The following is an 18,528-nucleotide window of genomic DNA, read 5'->3' on the forward strand; positions in this document are numbered from 1 at the left end:
TTATGTTCACAGCATATAAAATGCAGTGCAAGGTATGTTTTTGGATGCAACTTAAGACATATATTACATATTATTATATTATTTTATATTACCAGCAGAAGTATATTTAACATCTGCATCCTGTAGCAAGCTTATAGGAAAAGATACTTATGCTGTGCTATCTTTAATTTCCTATCCTTTTCTCATAAATATTGTGAGCAGAATTAATTCTGAGTAGTGACTTCATCCTAACTGTGAAGTTAATTAATTAATGCTTAAGATATTTGGCTCCTTTCAATGGCTACAACTGTTTGAATCACTATCTTAGTTTGAACCACTAATTATATGAAATTTACCTAATGGTAACAATGAAACTGAAGAATTATATTTCTTTAAGCAGTGACTCAATGTAGCCAATTTGAGTTAATAAATACTCTTTTTTTTCTAGTTTAACTGGACTCTATTGAAATCACACACACATACAGAGCACAAAAGCCAATGAAAAATAAACAATCCACGTGCATAAAACATCAGCATACAAACAATTGTTGAGGAATATTTCATATTATGTTTATAAGATGAAAAACACTACACCCTGTAACATGATACTCCATATAATATAGTAGTAAATGGCCAGAGTTGTGTATAGGGGAACTTAAACTTTATATATATGTACACACACATGTATATTTCCTTTACAAGAAAAGGCTAAGGAGGCTGGGTCTCTTCTGTTTGATGAAGAGGAGATTGAGAGGTGATCTCATTAATGTTTACAAATATGTGAAGGGCAAGTGTCAGGAGGACAGAACCAGGCTCTTTTCAGTGATGTCCAGTAATAGGACAATGGCCAGTGGGTGCAAGCTGCAGCATAGGACGTTTCACCTGAACATAAGGAAAAGCTTTCCACTGTGAGGGTGACAAAACACAGGAACAGGCTGCCCCAAGAGGTTGTGAAGTCTCCTTCTCAGGATACATTCAAAATCTGTCTGGAAGTCTTTCTGTGTGACTGCCCTGGCATGAGTGTTGAACTAGATGATCTTTGATGCTTTGATTCTGTGATTCTGTGTCACATACATATATGCTTTTACATGTATGTATATATTTATGTAAATATATGTATATACAAATGTATTAAAACCCTAATTTCCCTTATACACAAGTCTGTGCATATACTGAGCCCTAGGTATCACAGTATCACAGTATCACCAAGGTTGGAAGAGACCTCATAGATCATCAAGTCCAACCCTTTACCACAGAGCTCAAGGCTAGACCATGGCACCAAGTGCCACGTCCAATCCTGCCTTGAACAGCTCCAGGGATGGCAACTCCACCACCTCCCCGGGCAGCCCATTCCAGTGTCCAATGACTCTCTCAGTGAAGAACTTTCTCCTCACCTCCAGCCTAAATTTCCCCTGGCGTAGCTTGAGGCTGTGTCTTCTTGTTCTGGTGCTGGCCACCTGAGAGAAGAGAGCAACCTCCTCCTGGCTACAATCACCCTTCAGGTAGGTGTAAATCCATAGAATCATAGAATCAGTCAGCATTGGAAGGGACCATAAGGATCATCTAGTTCCAACCCCCCTGCCATGGACAGGGACACTCTACCCTGGATGAGGCTGGCCACAGCCTCTTGCAGCCTGGCCTTAAACACCTCCAGGGATGGGGCCTCAACCATCTCCCCCCGCAATCCATTCCAGCCTCTCACCACTCTCATGCTGAAGAATTACATTATAGAATTATAGAGCTGTATTCCTTCCAAAACTTTTAAATGATGTTATCAAATTGTATTTTAGGTTAAAGAAGGCAGATGGTGCTCAGATAATTATAAGACCTGATAAAAGGTCACCATTGTGCACTCATTTCCAAGAATTGTTTACACACTTTAAAAAGTAAAGTGTTTGCACACTTTAAAAAGTAAAGTAAAAAAAATGTATGTTTGTATTATAGTATGATCATCAACAAAGGTAAAAAAGGAATACAGCTGCATATGTACAAAAATAATACTGAATATTTAAAATGTCCATAACTTTGATTGTTCTGGGGTTTTTTTGGGTTTTGTTTTTTTTTTTTTTTTTAATTTCTCCTAGGGAATACTAGTCTATCTTTCAGATATCTTATTTAGAATCATAGAATCAATCAGGTTGGAAGAGACCTCCAAGATCATCCAGTTCAACCTAGCACCAAGCCCTAGCCAGTCAACTAGACCATGGCACTAAGTGCCTCAGCCAGGCTTTGCTTCAACACCTCCAGCAATGGTGACTCCACCATCTCCTTGGGCAGCCCATTCCAATGTCAATCACTCTCTTTGGGAAGAACTTCCTCCTAACATCCAGTCTAGACCTCCCACAGCACAACTTGAGACTGTGTCCCCTTGTTCTGTTGCTGGTTGCCTGGCAGAAGAGACCAACCCCTACCTGGCTACAGCCTCCCTTCAGGTAGTTGTAGACAGCAATGAGGTCCCCCCTGAGCCTCCTCTTCTCCAGACTGAACACCCCCAGCTCCCTCAGCCTCTCCTCACATGGCTGTGTTGCAGGCCTCTCACCAGCTCTGTCACCCTTCTCTGGACACATTTCAGCTCTTCAACATCTCTCTTGAGTTGAGGAGCCCAGAACTATTTACTTTTCTTTTCCAACAAGTGTCAGCTAATGTTTAACTAGTGTATGAAAACCTCCTTCTAACCGACTTCTTTTCTATAAATATGAAACTTAAAAGATAATTATTCATCATCAACATTGGCTCACTGGCTGACTCATTTGACCATAATGGCTACCAACCAACAGCTCCAAATACAATAAAGGACTCATTCCAAAGTGTAAGTTGTCTTCTTTTTGAAGCATGCAGTTTCACAACGCTGTTACAATTTACCTTCACATTTGAAATGCTCTATTCTTATTGTGTTACAGAGTGAATGGTAATGCACATTTTGTCTGACTCTAGTTTCACATTACAAGGGAAAAGATCTGTCTGGAATTCATACTGGTTTCCCTAGGAGATTGATTCATTTCACCGTTTATGTTGTGAATTTTAGTTCATTATTGAAAAGATTTCCACTTAGAATTCACTGAACACTGAACTGCCATGAAAAATCCTCTGTAGCTTTTATTTTTCTGTGCTAGTCACAAATGTACTACATTAAAAACAAAACCAAACCCACAAAACCCTCCGTATTTACTTTATACCAATAACATATTTTTCTGTAGTTTAATACCTTGAACAATTATGAAAAGCCTGTGTTTTCTGTACATATGTAGAAGCAGATGGACAATCAATGTAATCTAATGTCTAACAGAGAATACAAATAACTCTGCTGTCCAGAACTTCAGTATTTCCTGCAATATGACCAGAAAAAAACCCAACAAACCAACCAACAACCAAAAACCAAACCAGAATTGGTATGAAATGGTGGGGATTTTTATTCTTGCTTGGAGACAGGCAATTTGCTTTACTAAAGAACCGAAAAGACTTTAAGCAGGAATTTAATATAGGGGAAAAATAATGGACTGCTCTGACACGTCCTAAACACTGGGGCTATATGACACTTCTGATGAGAACAATCAGCTAAAGTACTACTATTTCTGTGGCTGGATTCCTGTTTAATTACAATTGATTTTGACATAAATGAGCAGAGGTAAACAAATATTTCTATACACATGCTTGCCGCTGTTAAACAGAGCTGTCTCCACTCTGAGTATTTGTATTGGCTTGTCTGTTTAAAGGCTCCTTTCAGTTAGGCAAAGCAATTAAGTAGCTCAGATTAGCCAGCTGACTGGCAGTAAAACGAGAATGGGCTGCTGCTTTTTTCAATCCTCTTGGATCTTGTGGTCTTCTTTTGATGTTATAACTACAAGCTCCTGAAATAATCCTTACACAGTCTCTCCATCACTGGTTGTTGGTTGTTGTAATTGTTTGCCTTTTATATCTTTGCTTGTTTTCTGGACATGATAAAGAGGGTTTTTTGGTTTTGGTTTTTTTTTGGCATGACATTAAGCATTTCTAAAGTAATAAAAATATGGTGACATTGTGGACTTAATTCTAGTTCACATTTGTCCCAAATGATAAATAATAGAGACATATTTCAGTATTACATGGAGTACTACAGAACATTTAACATTTTTCTTACAGAAGTATGTTCTGATGCTTGTGATCTAATGACCATGTTACATTTTTATTTAAAGACAGTGTAAGAGCAAGAAAACATTTCTGTTACCTGCAAATTTTCCATCCTCACAGCGGGCTGGTCCACAGATCCCAACAATGGGTCTTTGGCCTCTGCCTTGCTGTTCTGAAGGCAAATCAGACCTGTGAGTCACAGATAGGAATAGGCACTGCTTCCAAAATTCACAACAGTGTCAAAACTTCCACAGGAGAAAAACACTTTCTTTCTATGACCCGGACATAGGTCATGGCTCTTGAATTTTTTCACTATACTTTTCAAAGGTAGACACACAGACGTTTAGATTTGGCAGTGAACTGAAAATGTCTGACTATTAAAAAGGGTCTCTCTTTCTATCAGAGGAGAAAGCAGAAAAGGATGAGAATGGCCACCCAGTTTTGATTTTCAATGTTTGCCTCTAAGTCAGGCTGGCATCTACACTACTTTGCAGTTAACAGACAATATGACAGTCATGAAAAGACATTTTGGCCTCTTCCCCATCCCACCATGAAACACTCTTCTTAGCCCAGGGCTGCAGGCAGGAATTGTAAAAGGGCTAGTTATGCTAGCCTTGCACTTAGCTGAGAAGCTACAGGGAAACCTTAATAATCTGACAAATTCATAGTTTTACACAGTAATCCTTGTTGTAGAGCCCAAAAACTGTTTCCTGGCAGACTTAAAAAAAAACACCAAAGCCCCCCCAAAAAACCTGCAGCAATTAACAGAAGAGAACAGGCCTGTAGATCTGCTAGGAAAAGAAACATTTTTGATGTAACACATTTTCTTATTCTTGATCAAGGCATTCCCACAGCTTTCAGAGTGGGATTGTTTTAGCACTTGCATCTAAAGCCACATTGATTCTTAAATCTGGAACCTAACTTAATTTGTGTAATGATCTGCTGAATTCACATGATATACATATTGTTTTTACTAACTTCACTGTGAGTCAGTCATAATTGCAATATCAATATTTTCCATCCCTAATTTGTAATACTTAGTAAATACTAACACTGTATATTGTACTGTGGCAATGTTTTCATCATTAGCCAGGCCCATTTTGGGGCACCCTATGGAAATACTAATAGATTGCACAGTTAGAGACAAGAGGTAACAAGTGGTTATGACTAATAAAAGCAATGAATGAGAAGGAAAGTTAACACTAATGAAAATACAATCATGCTGTTGACATTTCCTGAACATACCAGCATAAAAGCTTTGTAATATGAAGAAGTTATGCATCTCTCACACCATCAAAACACCAACAATTAGCTATATGTTACACTACTGAGCCTTCCTCACCAGTTGCCAATTATTTCAGTACACAAATCTTTAGTTAGAAGGCACCAAGCTTTTTTGCTTTTAAGCTTGTCTCAAATTCAGTCATGACAACTTGTTTAGAGATGTTAACTGATGACAGCGTCATTGAGGAGGCAGACATGAAAGGCTTCTGAAGAAATCTGTTTCTGTGTTGTTTTGATGGCTCTGTTTCCATCCTGACTATAGGTAGACTCTTGAATAGAAGTCTGTCAAGTTCTGTATAGGAGCACAATTTTTGTCCAAAACAAAATCAACATCATGAAGATTTTCAAGTGCAATCTGTTCTCTTTCACAAAGTCTCACAAAAAAGCCCAAACAAACAAAAAAACACCCAACAACACAAAACTACCAAACCAACCAAACCACTAAGGCTACATGGATGCTGAACCATCCAAAATCTGGTCACTTTGGTGAAAAAGTAGTTTCCTCCACAGTTCTGCCAGTATGTCTGGAGTTACACTCAAAATGTCCTTTACCAAACATAACGAGACCACGTCTGAGTCCATTGGGTATCATTCTCTGTTTCAAGAGGTTGATGTTGTATATGGGTCATATAGTTTGGACTTTATGGAAGGTACAATGCACCTGACAGAACAGGAGTAAGAATGCTTTCATGATGCTGTTTTCAGACAAAACCCTGAAGTTGTCCAGGCATCCTAAGGAACTCTCAATTGGACATGCAGACACAAAACTGTTTTCTTAGGAAAAAAAAAACAACAAACTTAAGAGCTTCATATAGAGTTTCTCCTATGCTAATTAATGTGTTCATTACTGTTTGATTAGATAGTGCCCAAGACTATTGTTTAGCATATTGCTGATGTTGTGGGTTTTTTTTTTACCACCTTCAAAAGATATTTGCAGTATAGGATTATCCTTATGCCAATTTATAAAGCCCTCTCTTAGGGAATATGAGTTTCATAATATTATTCTGCTTATCTTTGTATCTGGATAGTGTCCCAAATAGATTAGTCAGAAAGAATAATTAAGAATGCTTTTAGTTTGTTTGTCTTCCCCACCCACCCATATCTCAGTCTTTAAATACAACTAATGTGGCAAAAAGAATTGTACATATAAACAGATTCAATGCTGTATTTTCAGGTTGCCCATGAACTGTAAATGAATTTCTGAAAGACACTTGCAGAAGATAACTTCAGAATATTCACATCTCTCTTTCCCCAGATTGCTCACCAAGAACCCTAATTTCCAGATCATTTTCCTAAATTTCAAGGATTGAGGAGATTATAAATATTAACAACACTAATATAGAAAATCTCTCCTGCTAATTAGGATTTCTTTTTGCAGCAGCTGAGATGCTCAACTGAGTCACCTTTTTACTTATCATCTTTGCATTTGTTACAGATTCAACTTTTGTATTGATGTCAGAGTACTGAGTTGTGACAAAACAAATCTTTAAGAAAAATTGGTAATTTGGGAACTGTTTCTAAAGATGTTGTCATTATATGCTCATTGTTTTCACTAATACCTTCACTTTTCAAGCTTGCTAACTAATAGAAGCTATTTTTTTTTTTGTTCTGGTCTCTGCAACTCCTTATCAGAACCAAATTCTTATAAAAAGTATTATTTTAGTCCTGGAGACAGACTTAAAGGCTGGTTGCAAACATCATTGCCAAGCACGGTGCAGTCAGGGTAATTTCTCTTAGCTGTGCTCTCAGCTTACTTGTCTGAAAACTCTACAAAGGAAATCCAGCAGTGAGTCATTAGATAAGCTAAACACTGCTCTGGAAAAGCAAGTAAGAGATGCAGCTGCCACTTATAAAGCTGCTGAAGGATTCAGAATGTGTCAGTCAGTGTCAGTCTATTGAATTCCTTTATGACAATCTTTAGTCTGTAAAGATGATGAAGATATTACACCCCTTAGAACTGGAGTAGACATGCCATAAAATGAAGTAAAACCTATTCTAGACATGGAGCATGATGAATTTTTGGGAGTTATTTAAAAAGACTTTTTTAATTTATTGGAACTTATCACTGTAATATTTCCTTGATTTAGTTTCATATGTGGTTCCCATCCTTTAATGGGTCCTCTTCCCAGCCTTTTTGTGCTATTGGAAAGAAAAGCCAAGTGACCCAAACAGTTATTGGTTTGAATTCTCAGTATCACAGATAACATGAAGCATAGAAAACTGAGCCTTAATATTTCCTGCATGACCTTTCAAAAACAATCCCGGTGTTTCCTAATAAAAAATACAGCTTTAACACATATTATTATTATTATTATTATTATTATTATTATTTAAAGAAAAGGAATTTCTTTAATTCCCAAGGAGACAAAAATTGTGGGTGTGAGAAGTACCTTACGGCTTAGCCTGACCTTGAACAAGTTCTGCAAGGAAATAAAGTAAGAAAAAAAATGTCTTACAGGGAAAAAAAAATAAATCAAACTTTTTTCTTTTAAGTCCACTTGTTACAGTACATGTGTGGTATGTATCCCACTTCTCAGGTATCTAAGAAACTGTTTATTACAGCTCTAAACTTATTTATAAGCTCTCAAGCGACTCTGTGGTTCCAGCTGAAGATGGATACAAGGCAGCTAATTTGCTACCACCAAGGGAAAATGTTGTAACATAAAAACATTCCCTCCCTTAGCTTCAAAAGTGTTGAATGCCTAGGGAACCCAGCTATTTGCAGAGTTGATACTATGCATATGCTTCCACTGTAGCTGTTACATTAATACATCTGGCATCTGTCTCTGTGTTAAACAGACTTAATTGTCCCTAGTACTGCTATGTACAAATTCTCTAACCTAGATGGTTAAAGAAATACATGAAAGGATAGGAATGACTTTTGTAGAATTGTTTTTGCAGGATTATTTTTGCATTATTGTCAAGATATTCAAAGAGATAAACACAATATTTTAGCACTGCCTTCTGAATAAATAGAGATTATGCTCTTTTCTTATTAGGACACTTGGCACTTTGTACAGCCTCTTAATCAAATGGGATTGCTCTAGCTGGAGTTCTTTTTTCATTTATTCTCTTTTTCTTTCTTTCCACCCCCCCCCCCCCCCCCCCCCCCCCCCACTTCCTATTCGATTTCTTGATTGTTCACTCTCCCTGTTTTACCCACATCAGACTTCAGAGCACTTAATCATTTGCCAGACATAGCTGGACTGATTCTGAAGGTGTGTAATTTCTTACTTTAAGTAATATTAAAGGGACTCTGCATTCAGCACACTGTTGCCAGTGAAGTCAAGACTTGGCAAAGCACTTGATTTCAGATTTCAATGTATTTTAAAAGATCAAAGAGCATGGCAAATCTTGTTCTTTGGTTAAGCAAACCATGCAGAACAGCAATACTCTAAAAGATGGAAGTAGCTGCATAGAACTAATACTAAAATGAAGGCCTTTTGAAGTTATTTTAACCTTTGTGTCAATGTTCATCTCAAAGAAACTTAGCAAAGCTAAAAAAAAAAAAAAAAAGGAAAAACATATGGGAAAACATATAAAAATGAGTTCTTGTCATGCAAGCTTCAACATCTGACATCATTCATTATAGGATAAAAAAAAAAAAAGAAAAGAAAAGAAATATAAGAAAAAAGAAGCGCTCAAGATGCTTCCTTTACCAAAGGAAGACACTTAGAATCATAGAATCAGTCAGGGTTGGAAGGGACCACAAGAATCATCTAGTTCCAACCGCCCTGCCATGCCCAGGGACACCCTACCCTAGATCAGCCTGGCCACAGCCTCATCCAGCCTGGCCTTAAACACCTCCAGGGATGGGGCCACAACCACCTCCCTGGGAAACCAATGCCAGGCTCTCACCACTCTCATGGTCAACAGCTTCCTCCTCTTGGCCAGTCTGAATCTCCCCACCTCCACCTTTGCTACATTTCCCCTAGTCCTGTCACTCCCTGATATCCCAGCTTTTTTTGTAGGCCCCCTTCAGATACTGGAAGGCCACAAGAAGGTCATCTGGGAGCCTCCCCTTCTCCAGACTGAATAACCTCAACTCTTGCAGTCTGTCTTCATAGCAGAGATGCTCCAGCCCTCTGATCATCCTCATGGCCCTTCTCTGGACATGCTCCAGCTTGTCCATATCTTTCTTGTAATAGGGGCTCCAGAACTAGATGCAGTACTCCAGGTGGGGTCTCAGCAGAGCAGAGTAGAGGGGAAGAATCACCTCCCTCGCCCTGCTGGCCACACTTCTCCTGATGCAGCCCAGGATCTGCTTGGCCCTCCAGGCTGCAAGTGCACACTGCTGGCTCATGCTGAGCTTCTCATCCACCAGCACCCCCAAGTCCCTCTCCTCAGGGCTGCTCTCCAGCCACTCACTGCCCAGCCTGGATTTGTGCTTGGCATTGCCTCGACCCAGATGCAGGACCTTGCACTTGGTCTTGTTGAACATCATGAGGATGGCTTGTGCCCACTTCTCCAGGCTCTCCAGCCTGCTTTCTTTGAGCAAGATTATAAACCATAGTTTTACCTAAGGCAACTCTACCTGCATAAGCCTATTCAGGACTCAGGGAAAAGGTATTCCTACAGCTGAGGTTTTCCCAAAAAGCCTGATTTCCTCCTACCATGTTCACTAACTCCTAGTTAGCAGGAAGTTTTTTTACCACTCCTGTTCAAATTTTATTATCATACAATAGAGAAGCAAACCAGAATGAACTTCCATATAATCTGAGAGTTCTTCTCAAGAAAGAGACTGAAAAGACTCCACAAAAGGTAGGCTTGGATGCTGAATATTAGTTTCATAAGATGCCTAACACCAGCTGCAAGAGAGAGAGAATAATTTCATTCAGGAAACAGCGACAGCCACATAATGAAATTCCTGACAATTAAAATTGGTCTAGAATTCTTATGCTGTCTCTACAGGCCACAGAGAAGGCTTCAGAGAATCATTTGGAGTGCTGGTGATAGGCTCCACATTGAAAACACTTCCCAGACAGGCCTGTCTATCTTCATTGGATATGCATGGAGTCGATGTCCTGAAGTTATCTAGCTCTTAGAGATACATACCCATTGATTTAGCTTTTTCTGTTTGCTACCTTAAGCTCTTCAGCACTAAGAAAATTGTTTTGAGTTTCAGGTCCCAGTATTCTCTCATTTAATGTAGATGAGGTTTGGTTATGTAATGCAGCATTATGAGTCCCTTTTTCCAAGATATGCTTCTAATGCACACTGTCCTCCCTTGAAAACTAGTAACGTAGTGGCTACACTCAGATATAACTTCTGGGATTTCCACTGAATATTCATTTCATATCTAGTCAGATCAAGATTCTTGGTATGTTTCCACTGAGCTATTTTTATTTGGAAATAAAGCAACTCTCCTTCTCCCCTAATACTCTTTTCCCAGGCTTATACCAAGCTACTGCATTTTCTTTACAGAATTAAAATTTGTGTCAGGGTGAGTGTTGCATTTTGAATGCCTGAAGGAACATATTGGGGTCTACTATTCTTCACTGAAGCAAATTGTAGCTGATCCATCCTTTCTAGCAGCTGCATCTCTGGCTTGGAATAAATTTCTGTTACAAATGAGTGAGTCCTTCTTGCAGACTCTTCTGTCCTTGTTTTTCCAGCCCAGGCTCTGTTGGCTCAGGAATCTACACGAAGCAACACAGTACAGGACACTTTGCAAAGATGCTAAATTCTAATTTTCCCTTTCATCTACAGTTCAAAAATACCAATCTTCTGCAGGTATTTCCAAAGCATATGTTTAGATTTTGCTTAGCTAGGAAAATAAAAGGAAGAGAGATTCATTTATGTACCAGAATGTTTAGGCTGTCTACAACTACCTGAAGGGAGGCTGTAGCCAGGTGGGGGTTGATCTCTTCTGCCAGGCAACCAGCAACAGAACAAGGGGACACAGTCTCAAGTTGTGCCGGGGGAAGTATAGGCTGGATGTTAGGAGGAAGTTGTTGGAAGAGAGAGTGATTGGCATTGGAATGGGCTGCCCAGGGAGGTGGTGGAGGCACCGTCCCTGGAGGTCTTCATGACTGGATGAGGCACTTAGCGCCATGGTCTAGTTGACTGGATAGGGCTGGGTGCTAGGTTGGACTGGATGATCTTGGAGGTCTCTTCCAACCTGGTTGATTCTATGATTCTATGCATGTCTTGAAAGTACAGAATTGCTAGACTTGGATTTTGGAACTGGCTGTGAAATTATCCAAGACACACAGAAGTAAGGCAGAGTATGTCACTTCCTTCCTTTCCAAGGACAAAATAGCATAGCTGGAATTCCTATTAGTCACTGATTAAATGTTCAGAAACAATTCTGATCTCTAAATTCTAATTTCAAAGTTTGAGTAGGGCTAAGCTCTTCTATTTGTTATGTCTGTGGCTTTCAGCATCAACCCAAATATCCCTTCTTCAAATAACTGTTCAGTTTAAATTTGGCATATGCTTTTTTTGGTTGTATAATGTTGAACAGGCATTTGTCAGAGTCAGACTGGGATGATAAACAATTCTCAGCAACTTTGTTCATAAAGCATCTGTCACAGTTCTCTGAAAAGCCAACACACTTCACAGTTAATTTTTCTTTAAATATAAGCCAGTTGAAAACCAGTGACAGTGATCCTGTGGAGAGGATTTGCATTATCAAATGTTCCCATGATGTACTACCACAACTACCTTTAGCCACTACAGCCTATCGGTCGATGTGATATACAAATAAACTCAATTGCAGCTTAATGTTCCAAAGTGCCTTCAACATTTTTGTCCACAGTTCACTGCATTTGCATGATTTCAAGAAGCATTTCACAGTCATTACTGGACAGAGAAGTAAGAAGTAAGTGTATAGATATTGAGATACAACATATTTGGGTAGATATTTTCAGGTTTAGAGGGTGCTTTTTTTTTGGAAGATAAAAAGATAAGGGCTAAATAAAAATAATATTAAAATATTATATTAAAAATATGCAACTAATGTGGACAAGTAAAGGACAATTGTTTAACAGGTTGGTTGCTCTAAATAAAAAGAGCTTTTTGATCTGATCGAGTCTGATTTTCAAGTCTAAAACCAAAAAGTAAGAAATCATATTTTAAATCAAAATGTTTTCCCTAAAGTTTCCCAGGATTAATTAGACATTTTTGGTAGATAAGAAGATAAGGGCTAAGGAAAAATAATATTTTAAAAAATATTAAAAATATGCAGCTAATGTGGGAAACTAAAAGACAATTAACAGCTTAGTTGCCTAAATAAAAGGAAGAGCTTTTTAATCTGATCAATTCTGATTTTCAAGTCTAAAACCAAAAAGTAAGAAATCAGATATTAAATCAAAATGTTTTCTCTAAAGTTTCCCAGGATTAATTAGACATTTTTTTTGGAAGATAAAAAGATAAGGGCAAAGTAAAAATAATATTAAAATATTATATTAAAAATATGCAGGTAATGTGGGAAACTAAAGGACAATTGTTTAACAGGTTGGTTGCTCTAAATAAAAGGAAGAGCTTTTTAATCTGATCAAGTCTGATTTTCAAGTCTAAAACCAAAAAGCAAGAAATCAGATATTAAATCAAAATGTTTTCCCTAAAGTTTCCCAGGATTAATTAAACATTTTTGGTAGATACAAAGATAAGGGCTACGTAAAAATAAGATTAAAATATTATATTAAAAATATGCAGCTAATGTGGAAAATCAAAGGACAATTAACAGGATAGTTGCCTAAATAAAAAGAAGAGCTTTTTAATATGATCAAGTCTGATTTTCAAGTCTAAAACCAAAATGTAAGAAATCAGATATTAAATCAAAATGCTTTCCCTAAAGTTTCCCAGGATTAATTAGAAACTCGTTTTATTATTATTATTATTATTATTATTATTATTATTATTATTATTATTATTAAATCCTGGTTATAGTAATGTATTTATTTTGCTAACTCTGAGAACCTGCTTTATAAAACAATCAGGAAATGATATCCTTAAATATAATTGTTTAATTTGAAACAGGAAATCAAAATTAAGTGAAAATACAGAATAAAACTTTCCATACAGTGATATGTACATTTCTGTTTTGTTTTTTTTTTCTTCTACCTTTGGAGAGGAAAATGCAGTATTTCCTATGAGCTTTCAGTGTCAGCCTTCTCTAACAATGATGACTACATGCATCTTTGATAACATGGATAAATCCATCTAAAATTCAAGTCTTCCTTCTAGCAAAACTAATCTTCTACAGAAGGTCAATGACAATCTGCATATTAAGGCAAATTGTTTGTAAGTAGTAAGAAGTATCTTCTTGTTATGACTTTTCTCTCTGCTTTACTATCTGATTTCTGCAGGGACATGCATCTATTTACCACATTAAATCCTGTTGTTCATCTTTTGCATCTAACATATTCTTTGTTCATTTCCTAGAGGAAGACAAACAGAACTGGTATTATTGTTAGTACTCTCCAAAGACATTGTCAGTGCAGATCTAGCTAATCCCTTTCTACTTATTATTCAGCAATCAGTGTCTTCAAGTAGGATTTTGGAATCCCAGAAGGTAGTCTATAAAGGGAAGGGTTAAAATCACTTTCTCTGTTCCTGGGATCATTCATCATATTCATGGAATCTGCTCCATAGAGGGACCTAAGGCTAACAATTAAAACAAATTAAACTAGATGGACAGCCATTGAGTGAATGAGAATGCTGTCAGGATGGGAAGTAACTTTATTAATGGTGAAAACCTACGTTGGTACAGACAGTTCTTTTAATGTGCTCCAAAGGCCCATCTATTTCCTACAGAAAGTTGTATTTGGGAGGTTTCACCTCTAGATCTAAGCTCCCTGAGAAGTGATCATACTAAAAGAAACCTGCTGGGGTACTTGCTTTAACATTAAAGTGAATTTATCAGCTATTCCCAACTTTTTAAGAGACTAATTGAATTATCAGAGGCTGCAATGGGGAATGTAAAGCCATGTGAGAACGGATCTGTAATACAGATAAAATCCTTAACTCGTGCCATGTCATTATCTTAAAATGTAGTAATAGTCTGGGTTCTTAAATACAGCTCTCTTTACCCATGAAAAATATGGCAAGATTCAAATGTTTGGGACAGGAGGAAAAAAAAAAGACAAAATTAGTCTAAAAATGCATTCTTTGTTCTCTGTCTTTTTTTTTTTTCCCAATGTCTTCAGGTGTGCTGGCTACTCACTAGGGTAAATTCTATCAAATTTACTTTAATCTTTTAATTTTGATAGGATTCCAGAAAGGATATAGAATTTCCCTTATTTTCAGTGGGATCATGCATGATTAAATGAAATATGAATGCACTATCTTTTTTAACTAGGGCATAGAATAGTGGCACATGCTCACACAGGAAAGCTGCTATTAGTGCTGGCATTAATTTCATCTGTGAAAACTCAGCCTTTCTCAAAATTTTGCAACATAATTACCTGACAAATTTTAGTTGTTTTTTTTTTTTTTTTTGGTAATTTTTAATTGTGTCTCTTTGATGCACACATATGTTTTTTAACTGTGGAACAGATGCTGACAAAAGAGACTAGTGAGCTGGGGAGCGGATGAGTCTGGCAAAGTTACAGGTCAATGGTAATTTATCGTATTCCAGTGACACTTTCTGTGGACCTTCATGAACATACATAAACATAAACACTCATAAGGGTGTTTAAGAAAGGACTGGATGAGGCACTTAGTGCCATGGTCTAGCTGATTGGCTAGGGCTGGGTGCTAGGGTGAACTGGATGATCTTGGAGGTCTCTTTCAACCTGGTTGATTCTATGATTCTATGTTGTTGAATATATAGTGTAGAGATATAGCAATGTCTACAATACATATATTTTCACACATTTGTTGCATAAATATAAGAAAACATTTACTTATCCTATTAATAATTTTAAAAGGAATATTAAAAGTACCACCCCCCAAAAAAAAAAAGTCATATTTGAAAGTATGAGAGTAGAGCTCCCAAGACTTGCACGACAGAAGAAAGGATCCGAAACTAACTTTGATCTTGTAAACTTCCTATGCTGCAATCAAGTGCAGTGAGAAGTTGGAAGTATGCAGTGACAAGTTGGAAGTGTTCACTGAATGAAGAGCAATTGTAAGAAAAGAAGTGATTGTAAGAAGTGTGAATACAACTCTGTATTCATCCCAGAGCACAAGGACATCGGTTAAATGCTTTCTCTTAACAAGCAGCTTTAGATATACTTGAGTATAAGCAGGTAAAGAGGCACAAACAGAAGATAATTTTAAAAGATGCTATAAAGCATTAGGAAGAACATATATTGTAATCTTCTTCTGTCATAGAAGTGTATCCTGTCCCAAGAATATAGCTAGTGATAATTGTAATTAGTAATTATACCAGGAACCACCTGCTTATCATGCATGCAGAGAGCACAATCTGTAGCATTCTCAAAACATGCTGGTGGTATTTGCATTTTCTCTCTTACAGAGACCTCCCAGAAGCATGCAGATTCAATTGTCAGTGAACCTGGGAGGAGATCAGAAAAATCTGAGGAGCTATTAGTAGTCTCTAATTTATTCTGCTTAAAGAATATGAAAAGGGAAAGCAAAAGACAACTCCCTGTCATATTAAATGCATGCACGGTCTTTCGGTATTTGCAAATCACATGTCCACTCAGCCTTTCGAGACCATCAGAAAGCAATTTGATTTTGCTTGATTTTTGGAGTGACATTTCACTGACAGTTCCATCTTTTTACTTTCCAAATGCCACCAAAGGGAATTTAAACTTTGGTTTTTTCAGAACTCTGAACAGTATTGCACATCCACCGGACTTCCATCACCTTTGTTCCTGTATCATAGTATCATCAAGGTTGGAAGAGACCTCACAGATCATCAAGTCCAACCCTTTACCACAGAGCTCAAGGCTAGACCATGGCACCAAGTGCCACGTCCAACCTTGCCTTGAACCGCCCCAGGGACGGTGACACCACCACGTCCCCGGGCAGCCCATTCCAGTGTCCAATGACTCTCTCAGGGAAGAACTTTCTCCTCACCTCCAGCCTAAATCTCCCCTGGCGCAGCCTGAGGCTGTGTCCTCTTGTTCTGGTGCTGGCCACCTGAGAGAAGAGAGCAACCTCCTCCTGGCCACAACCACCCCTCAGGTAGTTGTAGACAGCAATAAGGTCTCCCCTGAGCCTCCTCTTCTCCAGGCTAACCAATCCCAGCTCCCTCAGCCTCTCCTCATAGGGCTGTGCTCAAGGCCTCTCACCAGCCTCGTCACCCTTCTCTGGACACGCTCGAGCATCTCAATGTCCTTCCTAAACTGGGGGCCCCTGAACTTCTCCTAACAGGTTTGACCACCTTGGGCTTCTCCACAAGGCTGATAGTCTCCTTCTGCTTAATTCTGTTCACTACACCCATTTCTATCTAACTCTTGCACTGTGTGCAAAGATAATGTGCTAACAATAATGCACAGTTCCACAAGCAATGGAAATAATTAAAATTTGTTTTCTGCAAATTGTTTGTATTAATATTGACTAAGGCACCTGGGAAGGTACAGTCTGCCTGAAGCTTTCTCAGTAGCTGAGGTATTATTAATGACTTCTTTTTCAGTGCCTAATAATCTGTGGCATCAGTTTTTCACTAGTATTGGCCATTTACACATTCTATTTGTGCTAGTTTGAAGCTAGCTAGAATGTTTTGGTGAGAAGAACTAGATTACAGGCTGTGAAAGGAAAACAATGGTGATGTCTGCTTCACTCAGAGTATCGCTGGGGAGTCTGGGAAGAAGAAATGAAAACATTACATAACACTCTTGCCATTTTTTCTCTCACTCTGGCTTGGGCTGCTGGCTGAGCAACATCTTACTCTCTAACCTCACCTTCCATTTGGCCTAACCCACTTTGCTTCTTAACCTCTTGGCCAAACCTCTATTGTTCTTTAGGGCTGGGGTAAGGTTGAGAGGGGTAGGGGGAAGGTGTAGGGGTGGTTGAGAGCCCCTTCTGGGGACTCAGGTTTCTGGGAGGGCTGTTGTGTTTCTGTATGACCTTTTACCTTGTCTATTTCTGTCTATAACTGTATATACTGTAAATATCTGCTTGTATATTGTACTAGCTGTAAATAAATAGCTTCATTTATATTCCCAGAGCTGGCTGAGTCTAGTCTGGGTGATTTCTAAAGTGGGGGAGGGCGGAGAACATCCAAACTTTCACACTATTACAGCCTCTATATCCACAACATTTGTGGAAACCTCTTTTTGAGGTCTCCATCCTCGCACAGATACACATTCAGAAGTTACGGGAAATCAGGGAAATAAGCAGACCCAGATTATGATTTCATGAGTTATTACTAAAAACCCTGAAACTGTATATAAACCCCTTTTGTTTTCCCATGAGTGTTGTTGAAAGACCTGTCTCCCTACACAGGCTTTTTTTGTTTTCTTGAATGCCTAAAAGGCACCTACGAGACCATGACTGCTACTATAAATTACTCATAGGCTAGGTTTGTCAGGTATCACTTTCTGGCCAAATCGATGTAAAATATGTTCAAATAATTTCTTGTTGAGGAGCAGACTATCCTGATTCAGAAGATTCACTAATGTGTCCAAATTGATTCTGACAGTGAACTAACTCAGACGTTTCTACTCGGCTAGCTGTACCGAATATTATGCTGTTCACAGAGACAGGTACATGCTTTTACAACTAACTAAGGAATGTTTGTGGGACATAGCCCCAGGTTCTGACACTTGTGTGCCTCCAAGGAAGGAGTTCATATGACACATAAGTGTCTAACTTCCCATTATAGTACATGGAGGCCGACTTAAGAGATTGAACACAACGTGCACCCTAATGTAAATATTTACAGATGATCTGAATCCCATTGCTAATTAACTGTATGAATGTGGACCAAAATTGTCCTCCAGATGTCTAAATCAAGATGCAGGTTGCCATCTTTAGGGAGAAATATTTGGAAATACTTGGTTTCCTATCCTAAATCCAGCATTATTATCCTTCTATAACAAGACACTTTACATAGAAATTTTGGCAGCGATTATGAGCAGAGCTGCAGAACTGACATCTAATTGGATTCTTTTTGTTCTTGGGTAGGAAAGGCCTATTTTGATTAATCACTCTTGCTACAAAAACATGCTATTTCTTTCACAGCAGTTTTCAAGAAAGCTGTTCTGAAATTTCTTGGAAGACATGCTCCAGCTTGTTGTG

At 38.2% G+C, this 18,528-nt stretch overlaps 1 protein-coding gene across 5 annotated transcripts in view; it reads right to left on the minus strand.

Annotated features, from left to right (window-relative positions):
* The window catches only part of PCDH17 (protocadherin 17), a 116,867-nt gene that overhangs the window by 12,477 nt on the left and 85,862 nt on the right, over positions 1-18,528 (minus strand). For 4 of the 5 annotated variants that reach the window (XM_064174410.1, XM_064174433.1, XM_064174422.1 and 1 more), the window contains exon 5: positions 4,184-4,258. The exons of the other annotated variant lie outside the window; for it this stretch is intronic. In XM_064174410.1, coding sequence (XP_064030480.1) covers positions 4,184-4,258 — 75 coding nt within the window. The remainder of the gene's footprint in view (positions 1-4,183; positions 4,259-18,528) is intronic. 5 annotated transcript variants of the gene reach the window in all.

Source organism: Pogoniulus pusillus, chromosome 3 (genome assembly GCF_015220805.1).
Source record: "Pogoniulus pusillus isolate bPogPus1 chromosome 3, bPogPus1.pri, whole genome shotgun sequence".
Classification (NCBI taxonomy): Eukaryota; Metazoa; Chordata; class Aves; order Piciformes; family Lybiidae; genus Pogoniulus; species Pogoniulus pusillus.